We start from the raw sequence: 22,439 nt of genomic DNA, 5'->3' as shown, positions 1-22,439 counted from the left end.
AGGCACCTTCAGCTCTCCAAAACTGGAGATTTGAGATTGATGACAGCGCCGGGTGGCCCATTCCCATCATCTTTATTAGTAAAACAGGACAGTTTTCCTGCCACCATCACCGTGGGGCAGTGGTGGCCCCCGACCCGGCCACCCCAGCGGTCCCTCAGCGTGTCCCTGTGGGTGGCACCCGCCTGGCCCCACTCCCTGGGTGGGACCTCAGGCTGGCCAGGAGCCTCTGGAAGAAGAACTCGTTCTGGTATTCCAACAGGACCAGGTGCCTCAGGAAGGGTGGCACCTGGGCTTTGGTGACCCCCACGCACACGGGGACCACCTTGGTGCCGTGGTGGTGGATGTTGCGGAACAAGTTCCACTGGGACACGCGCTGGCACCACGGGTCACCCACCGACTTGGCCGAGAGCAGCAGGATGGCCACCCGGCTGGCCTCGATGGCCTCCACGGCCGTCAGGATGACCGATGTCCCGGCCACTCGGTCCTCGTGCTCGGTGAAGCCCCGAAAGCCTTCCTCCCTCAGGCGCTGTGCGATGCGGGAAGCGACGTGGTCATCCTCAGGGAAGTACCAGAGGGAAAAGTCGTAGGGGGCAGAGGACATGCCACCCCCAGGGGACATGGCAGCCATCTGGGGACAAAAGGTGGGGTGCAAGCCTTTGTTCCTGCACCAGGAAGGTGCCACTGTGCCGGACCGGCGGATCCCAGCGTCCCCTGGGCAAAGGTCACTGAGGTGGCACAGCTGGAAACGTCCTGGCAAATCCAGATCTTCACAACGCAAACAGTTCTGGGAAGGTGGAACCACAACGTGGCGAGTCCCGAGGTGCCCACCACTGTCCCTCAGCACGCCTTCTGCCTCATCTCCGCGATGCTACCCTGCAGCGCCTCTCCGACCCTCTGCAGCTCCCGGCGCCGCTCCCGCAGCCGCTGCCGGGATTCCTGCAGCCGCTGGTTCATCCCCACGTAGGAGCGGATCTGCCCGTAGAGCCGCTCCCGCTCCTCGGCCGCGGGGTCGGGGCAGCCTGGCGGGCAGAGCGGGGGCTCAGCGGGGCTGGGGGAGTCCCCAAGCCCCCCTTGTCCCCACGCCCCCCTTGTCCCCACGCCCCCCGTGTCCCCACGCCCCCCGTGTCCCCACGCCCCGCTTGTCCCCACGCCCCCCTTGTCCCCACGCCCCCCGTGTCCCCACGCCCCCCGTGTCCCCAGCGCGGGCTCACCTGGAGCGGGGCCGGGCTCCTGGGGGGGCTCGGCGGGGAGGACGAAGATGGGGTCGCTCGGGTGGGTGCTCTGCACGTCGGCCAGGATCTGCTCCACGCTGGGGGGCTCAGGGCGGGTGGGCAGCACCCGCTTGGCCTTGGAGCTCATGCCGGGGGAGGGTCATGCGGGAGGGGCTGGGGATGGAGGGGTGTGAGGGGGCTGAGCTGCACCTACCCCGGACAGACAGACAGACAGACAGACACTCCCTTCCTTTTTCTATCCCCCCAAGACGGACAGACCCCCTGTGCTGCCCTTTGGACAGACAGACGGACCCTCCCAGCAGGCAGAGCCCCCTCGCTGTCCCCACGGATGGACAAACAGAGCGCGCCTCACCTTCCCCTCCGGACAGACAGACAGACAGACAGACGGACAGACAGACCGACCGACCCCTGCACTCGCACCCCCTTTAGACAGACACACTGACCCCCTGAGCTGACCCCCCCTCCCGGACAGACCGACCTCCTTCTCCGCCGCTGGACGGACAGATGAACAGACCTCCCCTTGTCCCACACCCCCCCCGCCGCTGAACGGACAGACAGACGGACAGACCCCTCCTTAGCCCCCCCCCGCCGCTGGACGGACAGACAGACGGACAGACCCCTCCTTGCCCCCTCGCCGCTGGACAGACAGACAGACGGACAGACCCCTCCTTGCCCCCCCCGCCGCTGGAGGGATAGACAGACGGACAGACCCCTCCTTGCCCCTCGCCGCTGGACAGACAGACAGACAGACAGACCCCTCCTTGCTCCCTCGCCGCTGGACAGACAGACAGACACAGCCCCACCCCCGCACACACAAACCGACCCACTCCGCCCTCCCGGACACACGGACAGAGCCCCTGACCAACCACACCGACCCCCGGTACCGCAGACGGACCGACAGACTGACCGCCCCGTCCCGCCCGCCGTCCAGCCGCACTTCCGCCACACCCATGACGTCATCAAATACGTGTCTCCCCTTCCCGGGAGGCTCCGCCCCCAGCCCGCTCTTAAAGGCGCCGCGCGGTGTCACGGAACACGCGAGAGCAGCGCTTCGCGGGCACCGGGGTTTATTGGGGGAACAACAGACTGGGGCTGCAGCAATTCGGGATCCCGGGCGGGTGCGGCCCGGGGCTGCCGGTACCGGTAACAGGGCCATGGTGCCGGTACCGGGAGCGTGGCGCCGGTACCGGGAGCACGGTGCAGATACCGGCGTCCGTACGGGGGACTTCGGTGCCAGAACGGGGGATGCCGGTACCGGTAGCGCGGTGCCGGTACTGGGGCCGTCGGTGCCGGTAACGGTCCCAGTAACGGAGCTGTAGTACCGGGGGCGCCGATGCCCCTCTTACTTCACCTTCTCCACTAGCTGGGTCAGGCTCAGGGGTGGTGCTCTGGCGCCTGCGGAGACACGGCTGGCGTTAGTGGCCGTCCCCGGGGCAGTGGCCGGTGTCCTGAGGTCCGGCCCGGCCCTGCCCCGCGTCACCGCCCCGTTCCCTCCCTGTCCCGCTGAGCACGGCGGGTGACAGCCAGCCCTGCCCTCCCCACAGCCGGGGGGCTCCGGAGGGGAGCCCCGGGCTGGCAGCAGCGCTGAGGAGCACTTGGACGCAGGGATGGAGGCGGGAATGGACAGTGGATGGACACACGGATGGACACAGGGATGGACACACGGATGGACACACGGATGGGCTCTGGCTACGGGGAAGCGGGAGGGAAGCGCCTGCTCTAGGCACGCCGCGGGAGGAAGGGCCGGTTGTGCGGGAGGCGCGCCGGTGCCCGCGGGAGCGGAGCCGTTTGGCCGGTGCCACGGCGGACACGAGAGCCGGCGGGCGCCTGGCACGGCCCGGCCCCGGCCCCGCGCGGCGGCAGCGGGAGCCGCGGCTCGTTACATACGGACAGGCTGGGCTGCGGGGCCACCCCGGCCGCCAGCCGGGCTCTGCTGCTGGACAGAGTCTGCAGGACTGCGGCGTGCGGCGCGGAGAGGAGAGAGAGGTTAGAGAGGGGACTGTGACCTCCCCGGGGCTCATGGGCACGGAGAAATAATCACTTGCTGGTAATTAAACCGAGCTGCCCCACACCCCTGCGCTGGGAAAACCCGGACACGGAGCGGGATGGAGGGACAGGGGAACCCGAGTCACCTTCTCGGGTGACAGCGGACGCCGCGTCCAGCGCCTTGGCGCCGATGTTGCCCATCACGGTGTCCACCGTCTCGTGGTGCTTCAGGAAGCAGGGCCGGATGACGCTGTGGTAGAGGACCTGGGAGCCGTTCCAGGGCACGGGGGCCATGCACCACACCAGGAACAGGCACTGCGGGGACAGCGGGGGCTCAGCTGGAGCCTGCCGGGGGCTCAGCTGCTCCAGCGCCGCCCAGCCTGCTCCAACAGCAGCATCCAAAGCTGGAGCTCACTGAATCTGAGCTCCACCACGCTCATGGGTCAGAGCGCACCACACTCAGCTCCTCCCTGTTCAGCCTCGGGATGAGAGGAGCCTCGCACAGCCTTTACCTTCCCGGCGTAGTAGAAGGGGAACCAGTAGAGGAAAAGGTCGGAGAAGAACTCGGCGACGCTGAAGACGCCGTAGACCACCCAGTACGTGAGCCACATGGTGTCATCCTCCTTGTTTCTGCTCTCGATGGCTTTGATGCTGCGGCAGGAGAGGGGAAGGACACGGCTGCTGCAGTCCCGGGATGGGCTACACCTTCCCAAATCCTCCAAGCCCTGGAGGGAACCTGCTCCTGCCCCCAGGCTGGCACAGTCCCAGCGTTTCCAGGAAGGTCTCAAGGGCTTCCCAGCCATGATTGCCTCTTCACTGGGCAGGAAGACCCTCAGCTAGGGGCGGGGAATGCTCTCCAGGTGCCCGACAGGTACTTACGAGACGTAGGCAGGGTAGACGAAGCCGATGATGTTGCAGAGCAGAGAAGCGCCATAGCCGAACATGAGGTACAGCCCCAGGAAAGTCACGGAACCTGCGGGGGACAGGGGACAGTCTCGCGCCTGCTGTCACCGGGGGAGACCCCTCTCAGCCTGCTGAGCAGGATTCTCATCGCACAGTGGGACGGGGATAACGACCACCCCCAATTAATTAATTCCACAGCACGGCGGAGGTGTTCGATGTGACGAGGCACGTGGCAGAGCCCGCTCCTCCCCGAGGGACTTGTGACCTGCTCCTGTCACCGCTCGTCCCCTCCCCTGGCCCGGATGGGGACTTTACCACCCCAATCTCGCAGCACTTTCCCCCCTTGTCGCTCCCAGCTTGGAGCGGAGCCAGGGAGGCAGGAACCGGAGACGCTGGCAACACACCCATGGGCCAAAGTCAAGGCTCCGCTCCTCTCTCTCCCCCGCTCGCGGGGCTCGGAGCCGCTCGGCATTCCCACACCTCCCGCTCAAGGACGAGCCCTGCTCCCGGATCAGCCGCCCGGGATCGCGGCTCCTCCCGCGGGCGCTCCTGGCTGCCGAGCAGCCGCCCGGCAAGGGAAGGGTTGGCTCCCCCGGGAGCGGCAATCCAATCCCGCTTCCCTGCTATTCAATTAGATCGTTAAATTAAATGTGAGCCGGAGGGGTTTTGGTGGCCTGGAGCCTGCCCGGCGCTCGGACACTCGCGGGAGGCTGGAACAGCGGAGCTGGGAGGGAGGGTGGCTGGGGAAGGTGGGGCAGGGAGATTTTGGGGTGAAAACCACGGCACAGCTCGCTCACACCGGGCTCAGAGGTCAGGAAAACCTCAGCGATACACAGAGCGGAGCACTTTGTCCAGCCCAGCCGCTTCCCCCCAGCCCTGGAACAAACTCCTCCATCAGCAGGAAGAAAGCTGGGAATTAACCTGTCTGTGCTGCTGAATTAGAGGAAAGTCCTTGCTCGGGCTTGGAGGGAGGATTATCCCCGCTCTGCTCGCTGCAGCATTCCTGCGCTGAGCTCCGGCCCCGATCCGGGGCACCCACAGCTCCGGGTCTTTCCCGGGAGACGGGCAGGAGCAACGTGGCTTTGGAGCGATCCCAAACCTCCCTCCGAGGAGGGCAGGCAGGTCCAGGCAGTGCTGGGTTTCATTCCCCAAGAGCCTTAGAAGGGATTTCACAGGATTTGAGCCCCCAGAGAAATTTATGTAACAGCAAAAACCGAGGGAAAGGCTTCGCTGAGGGAGGGGTTGGAGGTGGTGCTGCCCAGAGGTGGGCTTCAAACCCCAGCCCAGGGGTTCAAAAACAAATTTGGGGTCGCCCCAGAGCCATGGGAGGGAGAAATCGGGAATTTTTAGTTTAGCAGCAGCTTCTCCTTTGCGAGACAGGGAGCCAGAACGTGGAACCATCACTTCTTGGTGCTTCCATTCCTGTCCTACCCCAAAAGTCCATCACGGCCCAGCCTGACCAAATCCCCGGGATTGTTTTGGCTGGAGGACACCTGAGTGGCACCACATCCAAACACAGCCTGCAGAGCAGCCTGTGCCCCTCCAGGGACCCTCATCCCCCTCGGAATGGGGAAACCAGCCCTGCTGCAGGTGAAGGGCTAGGAAATCAGACCTGGAGGCTGAAAACCTGGAAAAAAGGGAGCTCAGAGCCCCTTCTGAGAGGCTTGATATGAAATCCCAAATTAAAGCACGCAGACAGGGCTGGTTGAAGTTGGCAGAGAGGGCACAGGGTCGAGGGTCAGAGGAGAGGGGGCACGGCGTGCCAGGAGGAGGATCCCAGGGGAGAATCCGGCTGGTTCCTCATTAATGAACAACGGGGATCCGGTTAAAGGCCGGATCCTAAAGGCCGGATCCCCTCAGTCCCAGCAGCGGGACACAGCGATGAGCTGCCATCCCCAGCGCCTGGTCTGACCCACCACGATTTGGGGGCTCACCCAGAGTGGGGACCCTCTCAGTGAGGGCCAGGGGTCTGGAGGGTCTGTTTGACACCTCTGACACTCGGACTCTGTGGGTTTTGGGATTTAGGGATTTCGTGCCCATCGAAGGCGCGGTGACAGCGGTGTCACCCCCGGTGCCCCCAGCCCCCTCCCAGCACGGCCCTGCTCCGCTCCCCCAACCAGGGCGGCCCTGCCTGCCCTCCCTGTGCCCCTCCGCCGAGCCCACAGCCACAGCGAGCGGCCCCCAAGGCGCCCCAGGACACGGGGGAGAAGGGGACAGAACGGGAGAACCGGGGAGGCCCCGCGGTACCGGTCGCACCTGTGGCCAGGTAGAACCGTTGGACGCCGGTATAGGCTTCCAGCCGGCCCAGCAGGTCGCCGACGGGCCCGGGGCGGTCGAGGAAGCTCTGCAGGCGCTGCTGCAGCGAGCCCATGGCGGCGGCGGCGATGCTGGAGGCGGTGAAGCGGCGGCGGTGGCCCCGGAGCGGCCCCGGAGCGACCCCGCGCCCCGGTCAGTGCGGCCGGTGGGGGCGTGGCGGGGGCGTGGCCTAGGGGAGAGGGGCGGGGCAAACCGACGGGGGCGTGGCCAATAGGGACACGGGGCGGAGTTACGATAGGGGCGGGGATCGAGGCGGGCCAATGAGGCGAGGCGGTGCGGAGGGGCGGGGCCGACGCCGTTGCCATGGCAACGCGCGCAGTGGCGGCGCGGCCTCATGGCGGCTCGGCCCAGGCCCGGCTCGGCGGTGTCGTTGTTAGCCGTGCTGTTCGCGCTGCTCGTGGTGGTCGCCGCCGTCCCCCCGGGCCTCGCCGAGCCCCACGTCTACCTGAGCAGCTGGGCCGTGCGGGTGGCGGCGGAACCGCGGGACGCCCGCGCTCTGGCCCGCCGGCACGGGCTGCTTTACCTGGGCCAGGTGCGGCCTGGGCGGGGGAAGGCGGGCCCGGCCCGCTCCGTGTGCTCCCGGCCCGACCTTCTGTGCTCGTACCCGCCCTGTGTCGCCATTGTTTGTCCCCTTCGCTTGTCCCATGGGCAGGGACACCTTCCACTAGACCAGGTTGCTCCAACCTGGCCTTGGACACTTCCTGGGAATGTGGGAACCCTGTGCCAGTGTCCCCCCACTGTCACAGCAAGCGCCCTCTGAGCAGGCAGGGGTGAGCAAGGGACCCTCCAAGGGCACACAGCCCCTCCCCAGGACCCCACTCCATCTCCAAGTGGCACTTTCTGCTTGTCCTGCACTGCAGCTCGCATCAAATTCACCTTTCAGACCTCCCCAGCCCACCTGGGGCCGGCGCTGGCCTCCCCTAGAAACGCTCCCAGCAGCTCTTTGTGCCCGCAGGTGATGGAGGGAGAGCCCTACTTCCACTTCGGGCACCGCGGCACCAGGCAGAGAGCCCTGAGCAGGCACTGGGGGTGGCACACGCGGCTCGCCAGGGACCCCCAGGTAGGCAGGAGGGCACGGCGAGCCTGGGGACAGCAGTGGGCTGGCACTGCCTAGCGCCCACCGCGCTGCTCCCCGCCCAGGTCCTGTGGTTTGAGCAGCAGACGGTGAAGAGGCGCGCGAAGAGAAGCGCCAGCGTGGTGCCCACGGATCCCTGGTTCCCCAAGCAGTGGTACATGGTGAGACTCTCCCTGCAGACAGGGACAGACGGGGTGAGGCTTCCTCTCCGGGCTGAAAAGCCCCAGCTCTCTCAGCTTTTCCTTCTTAGAGATGTTCCAATCCCTTCATCAGCTCTGTCACTCTCTCTGGACTCACTTCAGGAGCTCCTGAGGAGCCCAGAACTGTTCACAGCACCCTCCCAGGGCTGAGCAGAGGGGCAGCATCACTCCCTGACCCGCTGGCCACGCTGTCCCCAGTGCCTCCCCACACATAAACCAGGCTAATGCTGGCAGTGATGAGGCAGCAGAAGTCCTCAAAGGTCACCCCGGGGCTGCTGATGGAATTTAATCTGTTTTCCAGAACAACGACGTCCATCCCGACCTGAACATCCTCACGGCTTGGAGCAGAGGCTACACGGGGCTGGGGGTCGTGCTGACTGTCCTGGATGATGGGCTGGAGAAGGATCATCCCGACCTGGCTGCCAACTATGTAACTAAGGGGGGATCCAGGAGCCAGCTCCTTCAGGGAGGGTGGGACTCAACGCCTCCATCCCACCCTGGGACTGTGCAGAGAGCCGAGATTTGGAGTTTCCCCGCAGTGAAATCTCGGGCTGAGGAAATGTCAGAACTTGTACACGCACTGGAGCCCCCGAAATAGGTGTAATTACTGCAAGCTGCAGAGCCAGTAAAGCTGGTAAACCTTCCTGTGCTCTGCCGGGAAAGGAGAGGGAAATTCTGGGTGTTTGTTACACCACAGTTTCCGTGGGCTGTGGTTCTTCTCTCCCGGCTGTGTGGCCAGCGAGGGTCACCCTCGGGTGACTTGCCACTGTGAGCTCTGTCAGGGGAACAGCAAAGTTGGCTTTCACCCCTTTTTGCAGAATCCCAGAATCACTGAGGTTGGAAAAGGCACCCAAGGCCATCGAGTTCAAGCTGTGCCCACCTTGTCACCATTCCAGAGCACTGAGTGCCACATCCACCTCCAGAAATGGGGACTGCAAACCTCCCTGAGCAGCCCCTGCCAAGGCCTGACCACCCTTTCCACGAGGAAATTCCTCCTGATATCCAAACTGAGCACAGCTCGAGGCCGTTCCCTCTTGTCCTGCTGTTCCCTGGGGGCACAGCCTGGCAGCCCCCCGGCTGTCCCCTCCTGTCAGGGAGCCGTGCAGAGCCAGAAGGTCACCCCTGAGCCTCCTTTTCTCCAGGCTGAGCCCCTTTCCAGCTCACTCCTGGTGCTCACTCCCCAGCTCCAGTCCCTCTCTGCACTCGATTTAGCTCCAGTCCCACCCAGCACAGTTGGGCACCAAGGGGCCCCGCTGTCCCCCCGGGCTGGCAGGCGGGGCTCTCGGCGGTGCCAGCGCCAGGCTCGGTGCCAGGCGCCTGTGCCGAGCTGTCACAGCCCTGCCCGGAGCCTTTGGCTCACGCTGATGCCTCGTTCTGTAACAGGACCCGCTGGCGAGTTACGACTTCAACAGCAACGACCCCGATCCCCAGCCCCGATACGGCGACGGGGACAAGAACTGGTGGGTTCTGCCCAGCTCCCTGCACCGGGGGGTTCATCTCTTGGGGGGCCAAGGCTGTCCCAGGCCCTCCCACCCCTCACAGGGTCACTCTGTCCCCCCCAGGCATGGGACACGCTGTGCGGGGGAAGTGGCAGCTGTGGCCAACAACAAGATCTGCGGCGCAGGCGTCGCCTACAACGCCAAAATCGGAGGTGAGATTTTCCAGATTCCCGTGGGAGGGAAGCTGGAAAGCAGCTCCAGCCCTCTGGGGGAATACAGGACCCCAGGTGGGGCTGCTCTGGGGCTTGCAGGGTGTCCAGGGTGCTGCAGGGTTAGCTCCCCAGGGGTTTAACGCTCACCCCAGCACCCAGCAGGGCAGGTCAGGCTCCGCTGTGGAAGCGAGGGTGGCAAAGGGGGTTAAAAGCTGCGAGCACTCCCTGGGCTTAATTACAAAAGGCTTAACGAGGAGCTTTGGGAACCGGCTCACAGCAGCAGCGCAGACCCGCGGGGGCCTGATCTCCTTAGGGCAGGGTCATGTGAAAGGTGCTCGAGGCTGTGGGGGGCCGGGGGGGGCCTGGCAAGGTGCCCTCGGGGTGGCACGTGTGTGGCTCCTGTCCCCTCGGGGCCACCGCGGCCCCTCCCGGGTGCTGCCGCCTCCCGGCCACCGCCGCTGCCCGCTGCTCCCCAGGCGTGCGGATGCTGGACGGTTCCATCATGGACATCGTGGAGGCTCAGGCGCTGAGCCTGCAGCCGCAGCACATCCACATCTACAGCGCCAGCTGGGGGCCCGAGGATGACGGCAAGACGGTGGACGGGCCGGGTGTCCTGGCTGCGGCCGCTTTCCTCCGAGGGGTCACCCAGGTAAGCCCAGCCCTGGCCTTGGGGACAGCAGGGACATGAGGACACCCTGCTCAGCCCGCTCTGCTCTTCAACAGGGCCGCGGTGGGCTCGGCTCCATCTTCATCTGGGCCTCGGGCAACGGTGGGACGAACTATGACAACTGCAACTGCGATGGCTACACCAACAGCATCTACACGGTGTCGGTGGGCAGCGTCCTGGGGGACGGGCAGCGGCCCCGCTACGGGGAGAGCTGCCCCGCCATCCTCACCACCACCTACAGCAGCAGGACCACCAGCAGGGTGCAGATTGTGAGTGTCACAGCAGCTCTGCCGGAGCGGCAGCCCTGGGGCAGACAGATCCCAGGATGGGGATAGGCTTGTCTCCTAGCTTGGGGGATAAATGTCAGTGTAGAGCCTGGAAAACCCAAAGGGACCTGAAATTAGCATTTGCTGAAGGGTCCCAGCTCCAGGCAGCTCTCTTGGGAATAGTGCTGAGATCCTCGTGTCCCCCCAGGTGACCACTGACCTGCACCACCGCTGCACGGACAAGCACACCGGCACCTCCGCCTCGGCGCCGCTGGCCGCAGGGATGGTGGCCCTGGCGCTGGAGGCCAAGTAGGTGACACTGTGACAGCAGAACTGTCCCCAGGGAGAGCTGGTGTCTCATCAGGGATGAGGAAGGGGGGGACAGCAGGGAGGTTGGGGGTGCAGAGCTGTGGTGTCCACAGGTTTTGGTGGGGCAGGATCTTCACCCAGGGGAGGGCAGGAGGAGGGTTGTCCTCTGAAGGTCTTTTTGCTCCCATTTTGGCACTGAAGGAGGTCATGGGGGAACCAGGTTAGGCCCAGACAGTTGCTCTAGCCACCCCAGAGGAGCCAAACCTCACCTTTAAAAACCAACCCAGAGCAGAGACCTCTGTCCCCACATCCTCCTTGCTTCCAGCCCGATGCTGACCTGGCGTGACCTGCAGCACCTCATCATCAGAGCCTCCAAACCTGCTCACCTGCAGGCAGAGGACTGGGCTGAGAACGGGGTCGGGCGCAGGGGTGAGTGCAGGGCTCAGCCCCACAGAGACCCCCCAGCAGCCCCCCGTGCCCTGGTGGCACTGAGGGGCTCACAGGTCCCTCTCTTGGGTGGCACCCATGTCCCAGTGAGCCACTACTATGGCTACGGACTGCTGGACGCAGGGCTGCTGGTGCAGGCGGCCATGACCTGGACAGGGACTCGGCCTCAGGAGAAGTGCTCAGTCCAGGCTGTTCAGGTCCCCAGGTAAGGGACAACAACCCCCAGGTAAGGGACAACAACCCCCAGGTCCAGCCTTCCAAAGGGACTTATGTCCACCACAGGAATGGCTTCCCAAAAAGACGTCTGTGCTTGGATGCTACCCTGGAGGGCAGGAAGCCCAGGGAATGGCCTCACCTCCAGCTTGTCCCCAACAGGGACATTGGTTCCAGGCTCACCATCACCACGGATGTCTCCTCCTGCTCCCAGAGCATCCGCTCGCTGGAGCACGTCCAGGTCCAGCTGTCCCTGAGCTACAGCCGCAGGGGGGACTTGGTGGTGGCTCTGATCAGCCCCATGGGGACCAAATCCACGCTGGTGACCGTGCGGTAAGGACAGGGGGAGCACTAGGGCTCTCCAGGGCCAGGAGAATCCCAAAAAAAGGGCTCACTGTGCCCAAAACCCCTCTGGAGCCCTGCCATGTGGGAGTGTCCCACAGAGCAAGAGCAGGGTGACCTTCCAGGGTCACATCCTGGGCTGGCACTCCCAGCTCTGCTCTCCCCCTCCAGCCCCTATGACACCAGCCAGGAGGGCTACAAGGACTGGACCTTCATGTCCACTCACTTCTGGGACGAGAATCCCAAAGGGGTCTGGACGCTCCGGCTGGAGAACAAGGGCGACGCCCGGAACACAGGTGGGTGTCCCATGGGGGGGTGAACCCCATTTTTACTGGGGTCACTCAGTGCCTGGTCATTCTTCTTCCTCCCCCCACTTGGATGAGCAGTTTTTGGCTTCTCCCTCGCAGTCATGAGCCCTTCTTTCCCACAGGGCCACCGTGGTGGCTTTGAGGGTCTCCCTGGCCAGCACAGGGCCAGCAGCAGGACACAACCCCAAAGCCTCCAGCCCCAAACCCCTCACCTAGCTGTCCCCTGTCCCCAGGCCAGCTGACCAGCTTCGTCCTGCACCTGCACGGCACCGACGAGGACATGCCAGCCAGGCGTGCTGCAGCTGCCACCAAGGACGAGTGTCTCAAGAGGGACGAGGAGGGAGCCTGTGAGGGTGAGCGAGGCTTTGGGGGGGACAGTGCCAACGCTCTGGTCCCCAGGGTCTCACCCCAGCCTCTCTCCACAGACTGTGGCAGCTCCCTGTACACCCACCACGGCTCCTGCCTGTCCTACTGCCCCCCGCGCTCCTACGGCCGGGCCCGGAGTGCCACCCCGAGGGACACTGCCCGCGTCTGTGCCAGCTGCCACCCCTCCTGCTACACCTGCCAGGGCGCCTCGGCCACCAACTGCACCTCCTGTCCCTCGGGCCGCAGCTTCCAGGACATCACCCACACATGCCACCACCCCGCCCAGGGCTACTCCAGCCCCGTGAGGCTGCGCTGGGACCTCGTGGTTGTCACTGTCCTGGCCTGCAGCAGCCTGGTGGTGGCAGGGGTGCTGTACCCCACCTACCGCCTGGCCTGGCGCAAAGGAGATCCCTGCTGTCTCCCGGCCAGGAGGACAGAGTGACAGAGCCCGGGACAGAGCTGGGGTGGTGCCTGGCTTCCAAAATAAACCGCTTGTTGCCTTTCCAGCCGCCCTCTCCCAAGGGTGATTCCCCCACCCCAGTGGCCAGCTGTGCGAAGAAGGGACAGGGTGGTGGCTCTTCCCACACCCCTGGGGACAGAGACATTCCCAGAGGGACCGGGGGCGCTGTGCCCTTTCCCAGGCGCACAGGGACGAGATGTGACATGTCCCCAAACAGCTGCACCCGCGTGGCCACGGCGGGAGCTCGGCCACGAGCCCATCTGGCTTCAGCAGAGCCCAGCCCGGACCCCCTCTAAAGTCCCCAATTCCTGTTCACCAGCAGCTTTAGGGCTTGAAAAAGTAGTCCCAGGGTGGCTGCAGCCCCTGGCCACTCTGTGTCCCATGGGGACTGGCAGAGGCAGGGTGGCAGCTGTGCCCCGGCACGTGGCAGCCGTGGCACCGGGCAGGGATGGGACAGGGAGAGCTGCCAGCTGGGGCCCTCCCGGGGACACCGGCCCTGTGCCAGGAGCCTGGGCTGCCCCGGGACGCAGGGGACATGGTTTGTGTCCCCCCCTCCCCGGCTGTGCCATCCCCAGCGCTGTTTGCTCAGCTGAAGGGTTTTGGGAACGAAGGCAGAGAGCCAGACTTTTCTCCAAGCATATAATGAGCAGCGAAAACCCTCGGCTGGACCTCCCAGAGCACCGAGAGGAGGGAGCAGGGATGGAGCTTTGCCTCCAAAGGCAGCCGAGAGCCAGGAGCTCTCCTTGGGGACACCCCCAGTCACCCAGGGATGAGCTGGGACCCCTGAAAACACCAAGGGAGAGTCCCGGGAGAGTCACCCAGCCCAGGATGAGGCGCTGGATGCACCGAGCACAGCTTCCCGGCGGCTTCTCCCGGAGGTTTTCCCCATCCTGCTCCTCCAGGCTGGTCTAATCCCCAGCGGGCAGCTGGCAGGGCTGGAATTGCCGCTGGATCTCGGGGCGCACGTCCTCCTGCACAGGGAGAGATGGGGTAGGGGAGGGCTGTGCCCAGAGCGCCTGTCCCCTCCCTGTCCCCATCCCCGTCCCCATGTCCTACCGCCTGGCCCAGCTGGCCCAGCACTGGGATGAGGCGCAGCAGCTCCTCGTCCTGGGGGTCTCCAGACCACCGCGGCACCGAGATCCAGTTGGCAGCCTGGGGGGAGAGGGAGAAGGTTGGATGCGACCCAGCCGCGGTGTCCCCAGCGGTCAGGACACCCGAATTTCCCCCAAGGAGCAGTGCTGCCCTACCTGGGCCGGGAAACCCTGCATGCTGTGGTCCAGGGCCACCGTCTTGGCCAGGTCCCTGCCCAGGCGGGTCAGGTCCTTCCAGTAGCAGCCCTGGGAGCAGACGCAGTCCGGCTGGGAGAAACAGCGCCTGGAGGGGGAAACAGAGCCATGGCGACCCCGCCCTGCCACACAGGGTGTCCCCAGCAGGGCACCGCCAGCACCAGCACCTGATCAGCTTCCTCTTGGGGTCCAGCACCTCCAGGAGCTTCTTGGCATAGTCCTGCTTGGCGGTGGTGTAGATGAAGATCTGGCAGAGAGGGTGAAGGTCACTGCAGGGGCTGCCCAGGTGTCCCCAACCCACAATGTCACCCCCCAGGTACCTCGTAGGTCTTGGAAAGGCTCTCCAAGAAGTGCTGCACGTGTGGACGCAGCTTCACGTGGACCTGGGAGGGAACAGCACCTTGGAAAACAGCAGCAAGGTGAGCCCCAAGGGGGTTCATCCCCTAAGCAGGACCCCTCAGCCAACCTCTCCCCTTCAGCTGCAAGGGACATTGGCACAGTGGCTCTTCATTGCCATCCCATGGCCCTGAGTCACAACCTTCCTGTCGCCCCCAGACCCAGCACCCACTGTCCCAACCCTGTCACTGTGTCCCAACGCCATCACGGTGTCCCAACCCTGTCACCGTGTCCCAACGCCATCACCGTGTCCCAACCCCGAGGCACCCACCTTGTAGGAACCTGCCTGGAAGTCCATGGTGAAGGTGGCAGTGGCATCCTGCTGCCCTTGGGCGAGCAGGGAGGAGAAGAGCAGAGTCCCATCCTGGGGACAAGGAGCACAGTCAGTCCCCAGCCCCAGGGGCTGCAGAGCCCCCCAAACCCCCCATCTCACCAGCTCCAGGACCAGGGTGTGCTCCAGCTTGCTCCGGATCCTCCGGGGAGCATCCCTGGCGGGGGTCTGAACGGCAGTGCTGGCGGGGGGAAGGCAGAGGGTCAGTGATGCTGGGGGGCTGCTGAGACCCTCCCAAATATTGGGGGTTCTGGGGACCCCCTCATACTCACAGGCTGGGGGCCGCGGGGACAGCAAGGTCCCGACTCTCAACCTCGGGGAGCCCCGAGAAGAAGGAGCCCCCAGGGCAGGGCAGCAGCTCGGGGCTCGCAGGCTCTGCGGGGCACAAGGGTCCTGTCAGCGCTACAGAGCGGCTCCCCCTGTCCCAAACTGGGCTGTCCCCGCGCTCACCGCTCCCCCCGGCGCTGTGACACTCGTCGGGTCCCCGCCGGACCAGCCGGCCCTTGCCGGGAGTGGTGGGCGAGCCGGGGACCCGCGCCCAGCCCCTGCGCTCGCCCTGCTCCCCCTCTCCCTGCCGGCTCTTGGCCCGACCGCGACCCCCAGCCCTGGGGGTCGAGAGCCTCTGCTCCTCCCGAGAGGGTTTCTTCGTGCGTGGGGTCGCCCCCAAACCCGCCATGGCTGCGCCCCTGTTCACCCTGCCGGGAACAACCCCCAGCAGCCCTAAAGGAGCTATAGGGCGGCGGGGAGAGGGAGCACTTTTATAGGGTGGAGGCATCTTTCCAGCCCTGGAGCACCTGGAATCACTCAGACTTTACTGGGACCAGCTGGGGAGCCCAGAACTGAGCCCCAGCTGGTCCTAGGGCTCATCCCTGACCCCTGGTGATGTCACCCGTTGTGACAAGGACCCCCCTGGGCTGGCAGCTGCCACTCGGGACACCCCAGGCCACCCAGCCCTGGGCCTAAAGGGGACCCCAGTTTGGGATCGGCCAGGGGAAAGGTCTCATCTCCAAACCCACCCCATGGGAGCCCCGAGCCGGCCAAGCCCCCCGGGGTGCCCCAGTGTCGCCGGTCACATCCTGTTCCCACAGGGGCCCCGCGGTGGCCGCCGCCAGCCCACGGCTTGGGTTACGGGCGGGGGGGCTCGGCACGGGGGGGACACGCTCGGCTCCGCCGGAAGGGAGATAAGCGAGAGGTCCTCGACCCCGGCAGGCAGAGCCTGGCGCGGAGCCATCGGGGACAGCGACACGCCGAGGGAAGGGAGCTGCTCCTGGGGCTCGGCGCGGGGACACGGAGGAGACCCCCTGGCCGTGGGGACACAGAGGGGACCCTCTGAAGTGACACAGAGACCCCCTGGCCGTGGGGACACAGAGGGGACCCTCTGAAGGGACACAGAGACCCCCTGGCCGTGGGGACACAGAGGGGACCCTCTGAAGGGACACAGAGACCCCCTGGCCGTGGGGACACAGAGGGGACCCCTGAGCTGAGAGAACTCGGGATCCCCTGCTCCGGCCGAGGAACACAAACGCGGCAAGCGAGGGGATAAACAGATTTATTTTCTGCAAAAATAATAAATTACCACCCCCCTCCGCCCCTCGCTGCCACAGGGACCCCAAGGACGGCGAGACGCGTGGGGGTCCCCGGTGGGTGGGGGCCGTGGGAAGCGTTCGGTGCCCGGCAGCAGCCCCGGGCTCGCCCTCGGGCTCCCGTCCTGGGGCAGCGGGGACACCGGCGAGCGGCTCAGGGTGGCCGCGGGTGGGGACAGTGGCGGGCCGCCTCCCGCACCAGCCGGGCCTCTCGGGGCGTCCAGGGCCGGGCGTAGCCACCGTCCTGCAGCAGGATGCGGTTCAGGGTGTGCTCGTGGTTGACGTGGCGCCTCGCCATCAGCAGGTAGTCGCCGCCCTGGCGCAGCTCGGGGCAGCCGCAGGTGTTGGGCACCCACAGGTACTCGCGGGCCACCAGCGGGAAGCGCTGCCGGTACGGAGCCTTCACCTCCACCTCGTAGCGAGTCTCCTGGCCCACCACGCGCCGCGCCGCGATCCGCCCGTGGAACACTGCGGGGGGACGACGGGGCGGCCTGAGTGCCTTCTTGTCCCTGGTGTCACCCCCTGGGCACCTTCCTGTCCCTGGAGTCACCCTTGGCACTTTCCTGTTCCTGGCATCGCTCTGCGACCCTTCCTGTCCTTGGCATTGTCCCTGGTGTCACCCTGAGCACATTCCCGTCCCTGGCATTGTCCCTGGCATCACTCTGCGACCCTTCCTGTCTCTGGCATTGTCCCTGGTGTCACCATGGCCTTGTACCTGGTGTCACTCTGCGACCCTTCCTGTCCCTGGTGTCACCCTGGGCACGTTCCTGTTCCTGGCCTTGTCCTTGGCATCACTCCGGGCCCCTAACCATCCCCGACATCAGCCCCAGTCCCTTCCTGTCCCAGCATTGCCCTAAGCCCCTTCCCATTCCTGGCATCACCCCTGGCATCCTTCTGAGCCCCTTTCCATCCCGGGCATTGCCCTGGCATCCTTCTGAGCCCCTTCCGGTCCCTGTCACAGCCCTGCCATCACCCTGTGCCCCTTCCGGTCCCTGTCACAGCCCTGCCATCACCCTTAACCCCTTCTGGTCCCTGTCACAGTCCTGCCATCACCCTGAGCCCATTCTGGTCCCTGTCACTGGCCCTGCCATCACCCTGTGCCCCTTCCGGTCCCTGTCACAGCCCTGCCATCACCTTGACCCCATTCCCATCTCCAGCATCGTCCCTGCCATCACCCTGATCCCCTCCCCGCTCCTGTCACTGTCCCTGGCAATGTCCCCAGTCCTTTCCCACCCCCGGCTCTGTCCCCAGCCCGTCCCGCCCCGGCGCTCACCGAAGTCGCTCTGGCAGAAGTGGCGGATGCGCTGCGAGCGTCCCTTGGCTGGGCGACACCTCCCGCAGCGCCCTGCGGGGATAGAGCTGCAGCTGTTTAGGGGGCAGAGGGGGCTGCTGACCCCCAAAACCTCCTCACCCTACTGTGGGAGGGGGGATTGCGGCTCCAGACCCCAGGCAGGGTCACACGGAGATCCCCAGAGTCCCTGCGAGGGTCTGTAGGGCCCGTTTTAGGGTCCCCATCTCATTCCTGCCCCCAGGCCAGCCCAGGATCCTCCCAGCGGGGCTGCGGGGGGCTGCGGGGGGCTGCGGGGGGCTGCGGGGACCCCCGAGGAGGTACCTGTGGCAGCCCCATCCTGGCTCCAGCCTGGGGGGCTCCTCGGCGGTGGCTCCGTGGCAGAGCCCCCGGGCTGGGGGGGCGGCGCGGGGGTGACCGGGGGCTCCGGGGGCTCCGGGGGCTCCGGGGGCGGGGGGCTGCCGGCTCCCCGGGGCTGGGGCTGCCGCAGGGGGCTGCCGTCAGCGCGGCCGAGCTGCGGGTGCCCGCGGGGCAGCCAGAACTGGTACTCGATGCCGGGGTTGGGCTCCTGCAGCAGCACCTGGGGGGCACAGCGCAGGGCTGAGGGCAGCGATGGGCGCCGGGGGGTGGCTGTCCCCATGCCCGTGTCCCCTCTGCCCTCACCAGCACGTGCAGGTCCTCCTGGGTGGGTCCGGGCGCCTCCAGGCTCTCGGTGCCGTCGGGGGCCCGGCTGTAGGTCAGGAGGGTCCCGGCGGCCTCGTAGGGTCCCGGCCAGGCGATGGCCCAGTCCCCGTTGAGGACGTAGCGCCCGTCGCTCGCCATCAGCGCTGCGGGAGGGAGCGGCGAGCTCCGGCCAACCCCGCACGGCCCCCGGGACCCCCGGGCGGCTCCCCACCGGAGGCCTCTCCCGGCGCGGGAGGGCAGCGTGGGCCGGAGAGCAGCGCTCGGGGCTCCGGGAATCTGTTTTCTTGTAGGATCTTGGCTCCGGGCCCGAGCCGCAGCCAAAGCCACCCCCGAGCCCCCAAACCGCGGCTGGGGTGGGGGAAGGAGCTGCAGCTGCATGGGGAAGGGGACGGGGGGATGGCGAGAGAGGTCCCTGTCCTGCTGCTGCTGTGGCCGCTCTGGCCCCGATCCAGACCAGCCCTTCCCAAAACGAGCGGCCGCGGCCTTTGGAAAATTGCCCCGAGCGCTTGCGAGTTCGCTGACCCCGCGATGCTCAAAACAGCATCCGAGGGAGGGAGCAGCACGGCACGGCACGGCATGGGACAAACACGGGACAGCACGGCGTGACAAGGCCACCGCTGCCCTGCCCTGCCCTGCCCTGCCCGCACACACGGCTGGCACCAGCCCGGGCCAACTGGGATGGACTGGGACTGACTGGGACTGACTGGGAAGGAGGCAGTTCGTGTCCTACCCAGGTAGTTGCGGCTCTTGTCCGACACCTTGATGTTGGTGGCCCCAGCCGGGATCTTGGTCACGTTCACGTACCCAAAATATCCTGTTGGGGGGGCAGAGTCAGGGCAGAGCCTGGGGACACTCCAGGGGGACAGGGCGGGAGGGGACAGGGCACAGAGGGGAGCTGGGTGTGGGGCATTAACCCAGCTGGAACCCACTGGGACATCGGGGGGACCCCACAATGGCACTGGGGGACACCTGGGCCTGTTTGTCCTCATGGAAATCATTGTCCCCACAGCCTGGATGTGGACACAGAGACCCCTGGGGACACAGCAGAGCCCTCCACCCACCCCAGCAGTGACACCCTCTGCAATGAGGTAAAACCCCCAAGCGACGGGGCTGCTCCGAGTCCCTGTGCGTTGGGGACACGGAGGGATCAGGGACAACGGGACATGGAGAGGGGACAGGACAAGAGAGGGACCCACGCGACGCCTTGGGGACACGGACGGGGGACAGGAGGACAGGGGAGCCAAGAGCCAAAGCATTCACCCATGGAGGGGGCCGGGGCAATGGTTCATTCACCGGAGGAGGGCTCCGCGCCCTGGAACAGGCGGTGCACGAGGACACACGAGCCATGGCCGCTGCCGCAGTGGCCGCAGGCGTCCGGGCGAGAGCCCGAGCCCAGGATCCCGTCACAGCCCACGCTCTGCGGGGACCCACACACCCCTCAGCTCGGGGGGTCCCGGGGGGTCCCGGGGGGTCCCGAGGGTCCCGCACCCACCAGGCAGCGCCCGCCGACGCACAGGTCCGGGGAGCCGGGGCCGCAGCGGGTGCCGTCCAGCACTCGGCCGAAGCTGTAGTAGAAGTTGTGCCCCTCGGCCAGGCAGTTGAGGTCGCAGAGGTTGGGGGCTGCCGGAGCACGGGGGGAAGGGGTTGGGGTGACGCCGAGGGCGGCAGCGGAGCCCCCGGTGTCGCCGTCGCCGCGGCGGGACTCACCTCCGTGGAAAGGCACCCAGCGGTAGCGGGCGGAGGTGCCCGGGAGCGGCCGGTTGTCGTAGAGGGAGCACTGCATGGCCCGGAAGGGCACCGAGCCGCTGGGGCAGCCCTGCGGGAGCACCGGCATGGAGCCACGGGCCGCCACGGGGACAGGGACAGGGACAGGGACAGGGACAGGGACAGGGACAGGCCCTGTCGGCGCCGCGGCCCTCCCAGCGCTCACCTGGAGCTGGCACAGCCGGTACTGTCGCGGGTCCCCCGTGCACGGCTGCTCCCCGCTGGTCCTGGGGTCACAGTGACAGTACGTGTCCCCCCCCCGTGTCCCCCACAGGGACATCTGCAGGGCCACGGTGCCACCAAGCCATGCAGGGCTGGGAGTGGCAGGTCACCCCGCGGGGCAGAGGGAGTGGGGATGTCCCCCGGTGTCCCCATCCCCAGGGTGAAGGCACCGGGCTCGGGGTGGCGCTGAGGGCCCAGGGGGACAATTCCGAGGGGGTGGCAGGGCTGTGCAGGGGGATTTGGGTGCCATGCAGGGTTTGGGTGCTGCTGCGGGCCTGGGGACAGCTGGGGACAGCCCTGTGCCGCCCTGTCCCCCACTCACCGCAGGCACCTCCGGCTGCGCAGGGCGACGCCGTCCCCACAGGAGCTGGAGCAGGAGCTCCAGGGTCCCCAGGACCCCCAAATCCCCCGGGGCCGAGCAGGGGCTGGGGGCTCGGGGACCCTCGCTGGTGTCCCCAGGGCTGGGTCCTGCGTGAGGGAGGTGACAGTCAGCACTGGGGCCGGGGTGGAGCAGCCCGGGGGTGCCACCGTGTGCCCCAAACCGCCTCACTTGTCCCCAGACCCCTTCACCTGTCCCCAAACCCCCCAGCTGCCCCCAAACCCCTTCACCTGCCCCCTGCCCCCTCACCTGTGCCGTGCCCACCAGGCTGAGCCAGGCCAGCAGCAGGAGTCGCCACGGCCGCTGGCACCTGAGGAGCAGAGAGCCCTGAGCCCACCGTCCCCAGGGACAGGGGGTGACACTGCGGTGTCCCCCAGCCCGGCACTGCCACCGAGCTGGGGACACCACCGAGACCCCGCGGGGACCCCAGCGAGGGGGAAGGGGGTGAGGTGGGGACAAGCCCAGATCCAGAGTCCCCAGGGAGGGGACGTGGGGTCTGGTGCCACCAGAGGGGGCAGGCGGGTGGGGGACACCGAATAGGTGACGCCGGGTGGGTGACACTGGGTGGGCGACACAGGGTGGGTGACACTGGGTGGGTGACAATGGGTGGGTGACGCCAGATGGGTGACACTGGGTGAGTGACACTGGGTGGGTGACACTGGGTGGGTGGGTGTCCCCCCCACGTGCCCGCGCACCCGGGACGGGCGATGGCCCCGCCGCCCCCAGGGCCCCGCGGCGGGCGCCGGGCCGCGATCGCTGCCTGCCGGGGCAGGACCAGACCTGCACGCCGGGGCTCCGCGTCGCTCCCCGATCCGGATCCGGCCCCGCCGTGCGGCGGGCAGGCTGGGGGGCAGCGCCAGGCCCCCCAAAACGTCCGGTCCTGGAGCCCCCCAAAGCGCCCAGCTCGGGGGTGTGGGAGGTGCCGGGGGGGTCAGGAGGGTGCCGGATCGGGGTGTCGGGGTCCCATCGGGGTGTCGGGGTCCCATCGGGGTGTCGGTGTCCCATCGGGGTGTCGGTGTCTCGTCCCCGTGTCGGGGTCCCATCCCCGTGCCGGGGAATCCCCCGGCCCAGCCTGTTCCCTCCCGCCGCGCAGCTCCCGCGGGGACCGGGGGGTCGCGGGTGTCCCCCGGCAGCCCCCGGAGCTGGGTGCCCCCAGCAGGACAGGGGGAGGAGCGGGGGTCGCGCTGCTGCCTCTCCCGGCGTGTTTTGGGGACGTCTGGACCCCTCCGAGGGTGGAGTGACGCCGGGTGGGTGATGCCCAGACCCGGCCGACAGCGCGGGGGGCACGGCGTGCCTCAGTTTCCCCGCAGGAGCTGCGGGGGTGCGGGGCGGGGGGGTCCGCGAGGGTTCAGGCAGAAATCAGAACCTTACCCGGTGCTGTTGGGTTCCCCGCGGGGGTCCCGGCCGCCCCCGCCGCCCCCCCCGGCCATGCCGCCCCTGCTCCGCGGCGCCCCGGCGGCTCAGCCCCGGCTCGGTGTCCCGGCGGCGGCGAGCGGGGGGGACCCGGGACGGGCGGGCATCGCCTGCGCAGCTCCGGGGGGGCCGGGCGAGGCTTCCCCCCCCCACCCTCCCCGTTCGCCGCCCGTCCCTCCCCGCCGCGTTATTAATATCCAACCCCAAAGGTGCGCCCAGCCCTCCCCGGCCGCCCGTTAACCCTTGGGGGCCCGGAGCCCCGCCGCTCGGGGGGGGCTGCTGGCGTCCGGAGGGGGGGAAAAGATGCAGCAAAACAACATCTGCGCCCCCCCGGGACCCCCCCAGCCCCAGC

At 67.1% G+C, this 22,439-nt stretch overlaps 6 protein-coding genes across 11 annotated transcripts; 1 reads left to right on the top strand and 5 right to left on the bottom strand.

The window, feature by feature from the left end:
- Positions 1–57: 57 nt before the first annotated feature.
- On the bottom strand, positions 58–2,189 carry C28H19orf25 (chromosome 28 C19orf25 homolog). 4 transcript variants are annotated; one of them, XM_085040626.1, is made up of 3 exons: positions 2,128–2,189; positions 1,212–1,385; positions 58–1,019 (listed from the first exon to the last, which is right to left on the bottom strand). In XM_085040626.1, exons 2-3 carry the CDS (start codon positions 1,357–1,359, stop codon positions 838–840), a joined length of 330 nt encoding a protein of 109 aa, XP_084896752.1. In that variant the 5' UTR covers positions 1,360–1,385; positions 2,128–2,189; the 3' UTR covers positions 58–837. The 4 variants fall into 4 exon arrangements, with proteins under 4 accessions (XP_084896752.1, XP_084896753.1, XP_084896754.1 ...); XM_085040627.1 differs by having other exon boundaries at positions 2,108–2,176; XM_085040628.1 differs by having other exon boundaries at positions 2,099–2,153.
- On the bottom strand, positions 155–619 carry LOC146426183 (toll/interleukin-1 receptor domain-containing adapter protein-like). Its single transcript, XM_085040152.1, has one exon. It carries the CDS (start codon positions 617–619, stop codon positions 155–157), a length of 465 nt encoding a protein of 154 aa, XP_084896278.1.
- Positions 2,190–2,282: 93 nt separating the features above from the next.
- Positions 2,283–6,623, bottom strand: REEP6 (receptor accessory protein 6). Its single transcript, XM_085040615.1, has 5 exons — positions 6,378–6,623; positions 4,098–4,191; positions 3,731–3,869; positions 3,365–3,533; positions 2,283–2,627 (listed from the first exon to the last, which is right to left on the bottom strand). The coding sequence occupies exons 1-5, from the start codon at positions 6,490–6,492 to the stop codon at positions 2,575–2,577; spliced, it is 570 nt and encodes a 189-aa protein (XP_084896741.1). The 5' UTR covers positions 6,493–6,623; the 3' UTR covers positions 2,283–2,574.
- A 96-nt stretch (positions 6,624–6,719) lies between these two features.
- PCSK4 (proprotein convertase subtilisin/kexin type 4) lies at positions 6,720–12,787 on the top strand. 2 transcript variants are annotated; one of them, XM_085040602.1, is made up of 15 exons: positions 6,721–6,969; positions 7,393–7,497; positions 7,578–7,673; positions 8,014–8,142; positions 9,096–9,172; positions 9,275–9,363; positions 9,840–10,012; positions 10,087–10,299; positions 10,505–10,605; positions 10,931–11,034; positions 11,140–11,257; positions 11,428–11,598; positions 11,779–11,903; positions 12,149–12,268; positions 12,341–12,787. In XM_085040602.1, the coding sequence occupies exons 1-15, from the start codon at positions 6,772–6,774 to the stop codon at positions 12,721–12,723; spliced, it is 2,202 nt and encodes a 733-aa protein (XP_084896728.1). In that variant the 5' UTR covers positions 6,721–6,771; the 3' UTR covers positions 12,724–12,787. The 2 variants fall into 2 exon arrangements, with proteins under 2 accessions (XP_084896729.1, XP_084896728.1); XM_085040603.1 differs by lacking the exon at positions 7,578–7,673 and having other exon boundaries at positions 6,720–6,969.
- Positions 12,788–13,366: 579 nt separating this feature from the next.
- Positions 13,367–15,461, bottom strand: LOC146426179 (CTD small phosphatase-like protein 2-A). Its single transcript, XM_085040610.1, has 9 exons — positions 15,205–15,461; positions 15,027–15,129; positions 14,857–14,935; positions 14,695–14,787; positions 14,348–14,410; positions 14,195–14,274; positions 13,989–14,115; positions 13,798–13,893; positions 13,367–13,712 (listed from the first exon to the last, which is right to left on the bottom strand). Exons 1-9 carry the CDS (start codon positions 15,428–15,430, stop codon positions 13,650–13,652), a joined length of 930 nt encoding a protein of 309 aa, XP_084896736.1. The 5' UTR covers positions 15,431–15,461; the 3' UTR covers positions 13,367–13,649.
- An 826-nt stretch (positions 15,462–16,287) lies between these two features.
- On the bottom strand, positions 16,288–22,246 carry ADAMTSL5 (ADAMTS like 5). 2 transcript variants are annotated; one of them, XM_085040862.1, is made up of 12 exons: positions 22,046–22,246; positions 20,924–20,984; positions 20,618–20,763; positions 20,240–20,300; positions 20,017–20,125; positions 19,802–19,929; positions 19,603–19,726; positions 19,040–19,123; positions 18,289–18,452; positions 17,950–18,205; positions 17,611–17,682; positions 16,288–16,805 (listed from the first exon to the last, which is right to left on the bottom strand). In XM_085040862.1, the coding sequence occupies exons 1-12, from the start codon at positions 22,102–22,104 to the stop codon at positions 16,492–16,494; spliced, it is 1,578 nt and encodes a 525-aa protein (XP_084896988.1). In that variant the 5' UTR covers positions 22,105–22,246; the 3' UTR covers positions 16,288–16,491. The 2 variants fall into 2 exon arrangements, with proteins under 2 accessions (XP_084896988.1, XP_084896989.1); XM_085040863.1 differs by having other exon boundaries at positions 16,597–16,805; positions 17,611–17,696.
- Between the last annotated feature and the right edge of the window lie 193 nt (positions 22,247–22,439).

Source organism: Lichenostomus cassidix, chromosome 28 (assembly GCF_008360975.1).
Source record: "Lichenostomus cassidix isolate B80296 chromosome 28, HeHo_3.0, whole genome shotgun sequence".
Classification (NCBI taxonomy): domain Eukaryota; kingdom Metazoa; phylum Chordata; class Aves; order Passeriformes; family Meliphagidae; genus Lichenostomus; species Lichenostomus cassidix.
This window is presented reverse-complemented; position numbering and strand designations above follow the sequence as displayed.